General features: G+C 47.5%; 1 protein-coding gene across 1 annotated transcript in view; it reads left to right on the top strand.

Annotated features, from left to right (window-relative positions):
* Positions 1–10,000, top strand: part of hecw2b (HECT, C2 and WW domain containing E3 ubiquitin protein ligase 2b) — a 41,081-nt gene that overhangs the window by 23,670 nt on the left and 7,411 nt on the right. The window contains exons 14-23 of the mRNA XM_062527400.1: positions 132–317; positions 2,260–2,412; positions 3,844–3,940; positions 4,527–4,623; positions 5,505–5,588; positions 5,899–6,008; positions 7,950–8,070; positions 8,521–8,634; positions 9,129–9,281; positions 9,584–9,682. Coding sequence (XP_062383384.1) covers positions 132–317; positions 2,260–2,412; positions 3,844–3,940; positions 4,527–4,623; positions 5,505–5,588; positions 5,899–6,008; positions 7,950–8,070; positions 8,521–8,634; positions 9,129–9,281; positions 9,584–9,682 — 1,214 coding nt within the window. The remainder of the gene's footprint in view (positions 1–131; positions 318–2,259; positions 2,413–3,843; positions 3,941–4,526; positions 4,624–5,504; positions 5,589–5,898; positions 6,009–7,949; positions 8,071–8,520; positions 8,635–9,128; positions 9,282–9,583; positions 9,683–10,000) is intronic.

Here is a 10,000-nt window from a genome sequence, read left to right as displayed (position 1 = left end):
ACACACACGAACACACACACACACACACACACACACACACATACAGTACACACACAAACACACACACACACACCACACACACACACACTCATAAACACGCACGTTATCATTCTTGTCTCTCTCCCTCCCAGAGTGCCTACCGCCTGTTTACAAGTAACACCTGCCTGAAGCACATGATCAGTAAGGTGCGTCGGGACACGCACAACTTTGAGCGCTACCAGCACAACCGCGACCTGGTCACCTTCCTCAACCTGTTTGCCAACAAGCAGCTGGAGCTCCCCCGCGGCTGGGAGATGAAGCACGACCACACTGGAAAGGTGCATGATCCCTCTCTCTCTCTCTCTCTCTCTCTCTCCCTCTCTCTCTCTCTCTCTCTCTCTCTCCCGGTCACATTCTCTGTCATTTCATCTCTCTTTCATGTGTTCTGTCATTCTTTCTTTCTTGTTTTGTTTTTCTATCACGTTGCCTCCTCTGATCATCTCTTCAGGTGCTCTCTATTTTGTTCATGTTTTCTGGTTCCCTGTCTGTGTCCTTTGCCTTCCCCAACCACCACAGTATCAACATGGCTGCTGCTCCTCCTTTTTATGCTCACTCTCTATGGAGCCCAGGAGGTGCCATTGCAAAATAGTTTTTTTTATTATTATTTAACGATATGTGCACTCATTTTACTAAATTGTGCACTTGTTTTTACTAAATCGTCCTCTCGTTTTATTAAATTGTGTGCTCATTTCTGTAAATGATGCATCCATTCATCTGACTAAATTGTGCTCCTGTTTTAATTCAGAATAACAAGTGCACGATTAGCCCATTTCACAGCGTCCAGGAGTCTGGCCTAGTTGATGTTAATGATGCCTTAATTGGCAGGGTAAAACATCTTCCTGTTTCTGTCTTTCCTGTAAACTGAGCTGTTTCCAGAGGAAGTTAGTTTACACAGTGGCGACATCTTGTGAAATGGGCTAATTGAATAAAATGAGCGCACAGTTTAGTAAAACCAGCCCATCTTCTCTTCACACACAATATATACAATGACACCTCTCAAGCTCCTCAAACTTTCAGACACCAAATTAATCAAGTATATAATATTTTGTCCTATGTCTGTATGTTTCAATTAGTCAATTTGCATTTGTTGGTTGAGTTAGTTGAATGCAGGTTATCATACAGCTCCAATCTATGCTGCTATGTGTATTTCTGACTGAGGTGTCCTGCCCAGCCAGCAGGATGCCCACAGCCCACATTCCCACTCATGCACTGTCGCCTCCACATGCATTTTTGTCAATGGCCAATTAAGCCAGGAGGCACCACTCCTGGAGCACATTTGGGTTCGCCGTGACGATGAGCTTGTGATCTTTTTTTTGCTCCGCGCACTCACTGAGGCTCCCCCAAGAAAGAGACAACCTTTCAAGTGAAAAAAAAAAATCTAAATCTGTATGCACGTACTCCCTCTCTCTCTCTCTCTCTCTCTCTCTCTCTCTCTCTCTCTCTCTCTCTCTCTCTCTCTCTCTCTCTCTCTCTCTCTCTCTCTATCTACCTCTTACTTACGGCCACTTTATTTCTCCTCCTCGGTCTGTGGCGCTGGCACAATCTCAAGTGCTGTCTTTTCAGTTTTGTCTTTGTTTTGTCTTGCCCTGGTTTCGCTCACTTTCTCTCCTCTCCTCCCCAGCTGCCTGGCTTGATCTATTGCTCTCTCTGCTTCTCTCTATCTCTTGTTCTTTCTCCAACTCTGCCTCCCTTTCTCTCTCTCTCTCTTTCTCTCTCTCTCTCTCTCTCTGTCTGTTTAATGATCTTGTCCTCTGTTTTGTCCTCTGACTATTTTTGTGATGCACGATCCTTGTGATAGGTTTAGTGTCCATAAAAATTGCTAAATGAAATGGACTTGAAGACGTGCACAGAATTCTAATATGTGTGTCTATATTCATTTTACTGTACTTCCCTATGGATTTACAGACTTGTTTTCTTTTCCAGTTGTACCTTTTTACATTTTTCTACATGGGAAACCACAGAAAAAAAGCCTCTGTTCATAGTAGAGATTTTTTGCTAAGCCCTGTAGGCTGTAGGCAGTTGGCACTGCCATTAAAATTTCTCACACAGGGACTTTTATGTACAGTATCCACTAATAGTTGGATTAATAATTATCGGCTTTAACACTTGTTATCTTGCTTTTAAGACCATATTTGTGAGAAAACGCGTGTATAAATCATCCAGTAACTGGTTGCTGTTAATGTTTGATCGATGTTTGATCATCGTTTTGTTTTCCCCCAGCCTTTCTTTGTGGACCATAACTGCCGCTCCACCACCTTCATCGACCCCCGTCTGCCCCTGCAGAGCGCCCGGCCCAGTAGCCTGCTGGCCCACCGCCAGCACCTGAGCCGCCAGCGCAGCCACAGCGCCGGGGAGGTGAGCACCCGACGCATGGTGAGCCTCATCCCGACACCCCCACCCACCCCCGCACCACCCCTCCTCCACCCTCGCACCACGCACGCACGCACAGCCGAGTCAGCCAATCGGGACTTCGGTCCGTCCGACACAGAAGTCGGGGAACGAGTCGACATCCGACGTCAGATGGAAAGATCCTTCAGTTGGTGAAGTGACTGATAGCTAGAATTGAAACTAAAGGGAAATAAATGTTGGGGAAAGCTGGTATGTCTGTCACATCACAGATATCATCTGTGAAACATGAACAACATTTATTTACCAGACACCACCAGCCATCCTCATAACAGCGGCCATTATCCATGCTGAATAATGCATTTGCAACACCGCTAAACCGACGAGTGAAAGAATCCCGTAATTGAATTCAAACAGGCCTCCTGACGGGAAGCGAGTGTATTCACTCTGGTTCTCGCTAATGCATCCGATGGCCTTGGTTTCTCCCTGTGTGAGTTGCGTGTGTGTGACAGAGGTGCTGGTTATCTATTGAAAGGCAGAGCACACGCTAGCGCGCCTCTTTCAGATGGGCTGATTAATTCCGTCGGTTTTGCGTGCTCTTCCCCCCCCCCCCCCCCCCCCCCCCCCCCCCGGAGGCTCTTTTATCCATTTTTCTCACGGTGAGTGTGTGAACGCGCATCGCATTTGAGCACCGCCCTCCTAATCTCCAAATCCCCCTGAAAGTCTTCCTGGAGAGGGAATGCTAATGTACAAACAGTTATTTAGAACGAAAACACTCTCCCTCCCTCCCTCCCTCCATCTCTCTCCCTCTCTCTCTCTCTCCCTCTCTCTCTCTCTCCATGGTAACTTTCCACTAGCTGTGAATGTGGGTTAGGTGGCCTTGTAGAAATGTTTAACGATGGTCCATTTTTGAATTGCTAATGCCTCGTTATGTAAGCGATCACTTATTCACACTCCACGAGGTTTTGAGGATTCTCGGCCCACATAATGATGTGTAAATGGAATGAGTTATCATCCGCGGTGCATTCACAGCTGTTTATAAATGCGTAGTTAATTTGCCTTTTAACTGGTCACGGTTGGCGTGCGTTGAGTAATTACTGTCAAAGCAATTATGGCAGGGAGAAATTGCAAATGCATTCTGCATCACAAAGAATTGGCCTACATCTTCCTCAGAATAGTCAAATAGGCTTTCTGATACCCCCTCACCATCAAATGGCCACCAAATGTGATGTTGACACTGTATGGACACACACATCAGTGACTCTGCTCTGTCTTTTTCATTGTGCTCCTCATTCAAATCAGAATGGGTTGAGTGTGCACTGTATGTCTTTCCTTCAACCTGTGTGTGTGTGTGTGTGTGTGTGTGTGTGTGTGTGTGTGTGTGTGTGTGTGTGTGCGTGCGTGTGTGTGTGTGTCTGTCTGTGTGTGTGTGATGTGTGTGACGTGTGTGCATGTTAGGTGGGAGATGACCCACGGCACGGTGGACCCCCGGTTCTGCCTCGGCCCTCCAACACATTCAACAACCGGAACCAATGCCAGGACGTGGTGCCCACAGGTACGTGTTCCGTCACTGCTCTCTATCGGTACCCACGCCAACGCGTCCCGCTATACTATACTGTACAGGTCCCACTTCAATCACGCCATGTTTATGTGTCTAGTTGCTCTTGACGTTCCGGTGAGTGGCGAAATGTGTGTTTGTCCTTGAGTCGTGGCTTTTTGATGCCATGCTATTTTTTGCTTTTAGGAGTTTTACTGCTGTGCCAGGTTCAGTGGGTGGAAGCTATTTTAGTTAATGTGCCAATCTGTAAACGTGTTATCCTCTCAAAGAGATCATCATTATTCATTGCGGCACCGACTTAATATCAGCTAAGAGCAGTCATCCGCATGGAGGGTTTGAGTATTTCATTGGCACTGTGGTCACATACATATTATTGCAGTTGTGAATCATTGCTAAAAAAAAAAGCTCAATAGCGCATTCAACACTTTTGTCGATGATTAGAATGAACGAGTTTCACAAACACTTCTCTCTCTCACTCGCAAGCTGTTGCACCACTGTGCCTCTTGTTTCACATCTCTCTTTCACCCCCCACCGCCCCCCCCCCCCTCCATTTTGTTTCTTTTTTTTGCTTCTCACACCTCAGCCTACAATGACAAGATTGTGGCGTTTCTACGGCAACCCAGCATCTTCGATATCCTGCAGGAGAGACAGCCGGAGCTCATCAGAAATCACTCACTCAGGTGAGGACATATGTACTGTACAGTATATCGAGGGCTGAGAACCAAAGGGGCGTAAGTGACATTTTGGTCAAAATTGAGTTATATATATCACTTGAAAGCTCTTGATGAGCTCTCTTAGCTAACAACATTATAGAAGTAAAATATTTATAAATATATAGTTATTGAACAAAAACCAAAGGTCTTTAACTGTGAACATATACAGTAGAAGCAGTTAGATTTGTTTTGGCTCTCCTGCAAAGTTGGTGAAATGTCACTTAGCCTACGCCCCTTTGGTTCTCAGCCCTCGATATATAGCCTCTTATCCTAGTCGTCACGGAAACATATAGCTAATCCTAAAGACCACCTCTGACACAGCACACGGTCACTGAGACAGCCCTCTGGCACCCACACAGCACATAACTAAAGATGTCATAATATCAGCTTTGACAGAGTCGAGTAGTCACTCACCCGTGAGTTCTGTATTAATTGACACGTTTACTTAAGCCGCGCTGTCAGTCATACAACCTCTGTCGCTACACTGACATGCTAAATTATGCCTGACACGTGTCTTTTTTTCTGACTACTACAGTCATGTAATGCTAATCGTAGCCGCTAATAGAGTCGCTAACTACTCCCTGTTCGGTTCCTAAGGTAACTGGAGTTACGTGTATTAACTTGGACAGCTTAGTGAAATAGTCATGCGATGGTCGACATTTGGGGCAGAGGGTAATGGCTGTAGCGCTGCCGTGACACTGACTAGACATGATGGGGATGATGGATTTGGATTTGAGAATGTATTTGCCCCTGCTGCTATTCTGATTGTGTGTGTGTGTGCGTGTGTGCTTGTGTGCGTGTGTGTGTGTGTGTGTGTGTGTGTGTGTGTCTGTCTGCGTCTGCCACAGGGAGAAGGTGCAGTTTATCCGTAATGAAGGAGCGTCTGGTCTGGCTCGTCTTTCCAGCGATGCTGACCTCGTCATTCTGCTAAGGTCTGTGTGTGTGTGTGTGTGTGTGTGTGTGTGTGTGTCTGTCTGTGTCTGTGTGTGAGTGAGAGAGTTTGTGTGTCTGAGAGGAGGTAGGTGTGTGTGTGTGTGTGTGTTTGTACTGTATGTGTGTGCCAGCCATTGTTTTGATGTCTGACAGCTAGTTGGGATGAGTTTGTGTTTCAGACTGTTAGCTCCAGCGATGCTGGCGAGTGAAATCCACGCCTGGCTCTGTGCCGTGCTGTTATTATTCTGTGTATTCTACTTCTGTATTTGGCGATTCAGACCCCTTCTCTCCTCTGTTTTCCCCCTGCAGTCTGTTTGAAGAGGAAGTGATGTCGTACGTGCCGCCCCATGCCTTACTGCACCCCAGCTACTGCCAATCACCGCGAGGCTCGCCAGTCTCCTCCCCCCAAAACTCTCCCGGTGAGAACCCGTCGGACAGACCAGAACCGTTTCTTGCATCTTAAAAGATCTGTCAGGCTCTGCGTGTGAAAAGGCAACCGATATTGCTCGCTGACGTGAACTCTGCGCGGAAGAGTCACAAGCGCTGTCCGTCAAGGCGAGGTAGACGCTTTTCACTGACGGAGGGTGCGGAGTTGCTCGGAGTCCGACGGCTGGCGGAAGACAAACAGCTTCTTAAAGGCTCGCGCTGACAGCTCTAAAGAACCGGGAGAAAGGGATTCGTCACACTTCCAAACCCCTTTCTTTTGAGAAGACGGTTCTGCACCGCTGATGGCACTGGGATGTTGTGCTGATACCTGTAGAGAAACCCAGTGAAACGTAAACCAAATGAAAATCACCTTCGATTTCTTGAGGGAGTGAGGGGATGGGGGGATGGGGGGGGGGTGTAGCTTCATAATGGAGTCTTTAGGGGCTTCTTTTTTAAGGGATAATCTGTAGTACAAATCCTACAACTAAAGTTCCAGGCAGAATCAGTAGGGCACCACAGCTGTGGCAGTCGAGAAAGCAACATACACACACACACACACACACACACACACACACACACACACACACACACACACACTCACTCACTCACTCAGTCACAAACACCAGTGCACTGAGCTACTCCTCCAGCTGTCAGTCTTCTCATTATCCCCATGACGGCTCCATGGTGTTCCAGTGCTTCTGCCAGCCTGCAGACTACACAGGCAGTAAACACTGCAGCCGGCTCTAATACTCACAAGCGTTTACGCTGCCGTGTTCACTGCTGAACGCTTAGAACGTTCTGTACCAGTCGCAATAACACCCTCCACACACACACACACACACGTGTGCACGCACCGCAACAGTGATCGGCTGCCGCCGACTGATTTCGCCCGCCGACAAGCGGGAAACGGGATTGACGTGGCTTTGTGTCAGAGTCGGCGCCGGGGTGAACGAGTGGCAGGGCGCGCGCCATCCATCCCCGCGCCAGCCCAACAATCTCCTCCGAAATAGAGTAGAGGAGACTAAGTCATAAGCCTCACACACACTCACACACACTCACACACGCACACACACATACACAGACACACACACATACACACACTCACACACACATACACACAGATACACTTACACACACACGCTTACACACACACGCCCGTGTGTTTGACTTTCACAACCCATGCTTGGCAGCAGACCACACATGGAGAGCATGTTTGGGTGCGAGGCCTGATGCTGTATTTGGATAACTCCTTGTTATTTTTATTGGTCGTGGGGGGTGGTCGGGGTGGTGTGGCGTGTGGCAAATCCTTGTTTGGGATTTAGTTTTTTTGGGGCGTTTGGGGTGGGGTGGGGTGGAGGGGGGGGTGTAAGCGAGGGGTAAGAGGCAGCTCTGGGATTTGGGATAATCCCTGGGTTTGGCTGTCTCACTTGTCAAATCAGCAGCTAGATTTTCACAAGTCCGCCGGGAGCGCCGCGTGTGACAGAGTGTGTGCTGGGTGTGAGGATGTGTCTCCGTACACCCCTCGCAAAAAAAATGTGTGTGTGGTTTTTTTTTTTTTTTTAATCCCCGCGAGCTCTTTAAAAAACAACCCTGCCAAGGCAAAAGGTTGACAAAAAAAAAACAAACCCGTTTTTAAAATGCTTGTTTGTAGATGCGAGTGCTACTTGATTTGTTTATTTTTAGTGGCGTGTTTTTAGGTTGAGGCTCGCGTGCTCGGCTCTGTAATAAATGCAGCTTTCTGTGTCAGGTGAGAGGCGCAGTATATTGTAGCTTCTCACCTATACCTGGTAATGAAGTCATTCATCACTCTCTCTCTCTCTCTCTCTCTCTCTCTCTCTCTCTCTCTCTCTCTCTCTCTCTCTCTCTCTCTCTTTCTCACTCTTTCTCCCACTTTTCTTTTTCTTCGACTCTTTCTCTCCCTCCACTTTTTCCAGGCACACAACGAGCGAACGCACGCGCCCCGGCTCCATACAAACGCGATTTCGAGGCCAAGCTGAGGAATTTCTATCGCAAATTAGAGACGAAAGGTTATGGACAGGGACCAGGGAAGGTTAAGTGAGTGTTGTGGCCACATACCTTGACACATTCACACACACACACACACACACACACACACACACACACACACACACACACACACACACACACACACACACACACACACACACACACACACATACACTCTCACACACACACACACACACACACACACACACACACACACACACACACACATAAACACACAGCCTCTGTCTGTCCCTCTCAAATATCTGACATAGAAGGTACACAAGCACACACCCATGCATGAGTTCCAGCACAATATCATGGAGCACTTACAAACAAATTAAAATGTACTCAAATACAATACACACACACACACACACACACACTCAGTCACCATCTCGCACCTGCATGCAGACATACACACACACTGTCACACGCACACACGCATGCTTATACCCTGCATTCATGAAACTGACCATTTCATTTGTGGTTGTCCATAAGGTTGATCATACGCAGAGACCATCTTTTGGAAGATGCCTTCAACCAGATCATGTGCTACTCCCGTAAGGACCTGCAGAGGAGCAAGCTCTATGTCAGCTTTGTGGGGGAGGAGGGGTGAGTGGAACTGTTTCCTGTTTCCTGTTTCCTGTTCTTTATTGCAGTAAGGACCCTCTATCCTGACACTGTATCACCTTCACATCTTGGCACAGGTCTTTGCAATCACTTTTTTTTTGGTACATTTGGCCGTTATCGTGGATCAGATTTCGAGCGTTTGTGTAAATTGGACACATTCGCAAACATCATACTTTCTCAAGGTTTTTTGTTGTTGTTGTTGTTGTTGTTGTTTCCTGCCTCCTACACCCACTGTTTGTGCGAGTCTGAGATGTTTTTTATCTCTGGAGATGCGATGTACAGTAGTGTCTCTTTGTCACCACACTGGGCTGTCTCTCATCTTTGTTAGATCTTTGTCATGTGTCAGAGAAACATCACACTATTGTGCTTGGTTCACAAAGCCTGACAGCTCCCCCCCCCCCCCTCCACGCCTCTCACTGACTGTCTGCCTGCTTAACGTTGCTTGTGTCTGTCTGCTCGTGTTTGTTCGAGCGCAGGTTGGACTACAGCGGCCCGTCGAGAGAGTTCTTCTTCCTGGTGTCCCGCGAGCTGTTTAATCCGTACTACGGGCTGTTCGAGTACTCAGCCAACGACACCTACACCGTGCAGATAAGCCCCATGTCCGCCTTTGTGGATAACCATCACGAATGGTGAGGAGAAGCCGCCATTAGTACAGCTGCTTGTTTCTCGCTCTTATGCCAAATCAACAAGAGAATAGTTACTCTATTATTTGTGCACAGCGGGGTTTTTTTATTATTACTTAACATTGATTTAGTTTGAAACAGACTGGCTATCTGGGAACGTTCAATGATTTGTTTGTTGTAGATTTAGAACGTCTGCCTTACGATGGAAGCCTCGGTACTACAGCTTGTGTTTCTTTCTAGGTTGTCTAGTTCTGATTCAGTTGAGTCCGTTATGGCTCATTCTTCTATCTGTGGTCCCCCCTCTTCAGGTTCCGGTTTAGCGGGCGGATCCTGGGCCTGGCCCTGATCCATCAGTACCTGCTGGACGCCTTCTTCACCCGGCCCTTCTACAAGGGACTCCTGCGCATGTAAGTCCACAACTGAGTCCACACAACTCTCAGTGTCAGCCCCGTGGAGATGAATGAAGGGAAGCAAGGGGTAATGAATTGGATCTGATAAACGCCTTTCATGATCTGACTGGAATAGTTTCTCTGACCCCCACCCCCCGCCTTCTGTTCTTGTTATCTTCTGTCTCCTTCCTTTTTTCAACCCTCTATTTTTCACTCCTCTGTCCTCGCTTGTCCTCTCTGCCTCTCCTCTCCCACATCCCACACGCTGCGATCACTATTTCCTTTTACCTTGTCTGCTCTTCCTCATCCACTCTCATTTTTAATTCCTCTCATCCC

The sequence above is a fragment of the Sardina pilchardus genome, chromosome 23 (genome assembly GCF_963854185.1).
Source record: "Sardina pilchardus chromosome 23, fSarPil1.1, whole genome shotgun sequence".
NCBI lineage: Eukaryota > Metazoa > Chordata > Actinopteri > Clupeiformes > Clupeidae > Sardina > Sardina pilchardus.
This window is presented reverse-complemented; position numbering and strand designations above follow the sequence as displayed.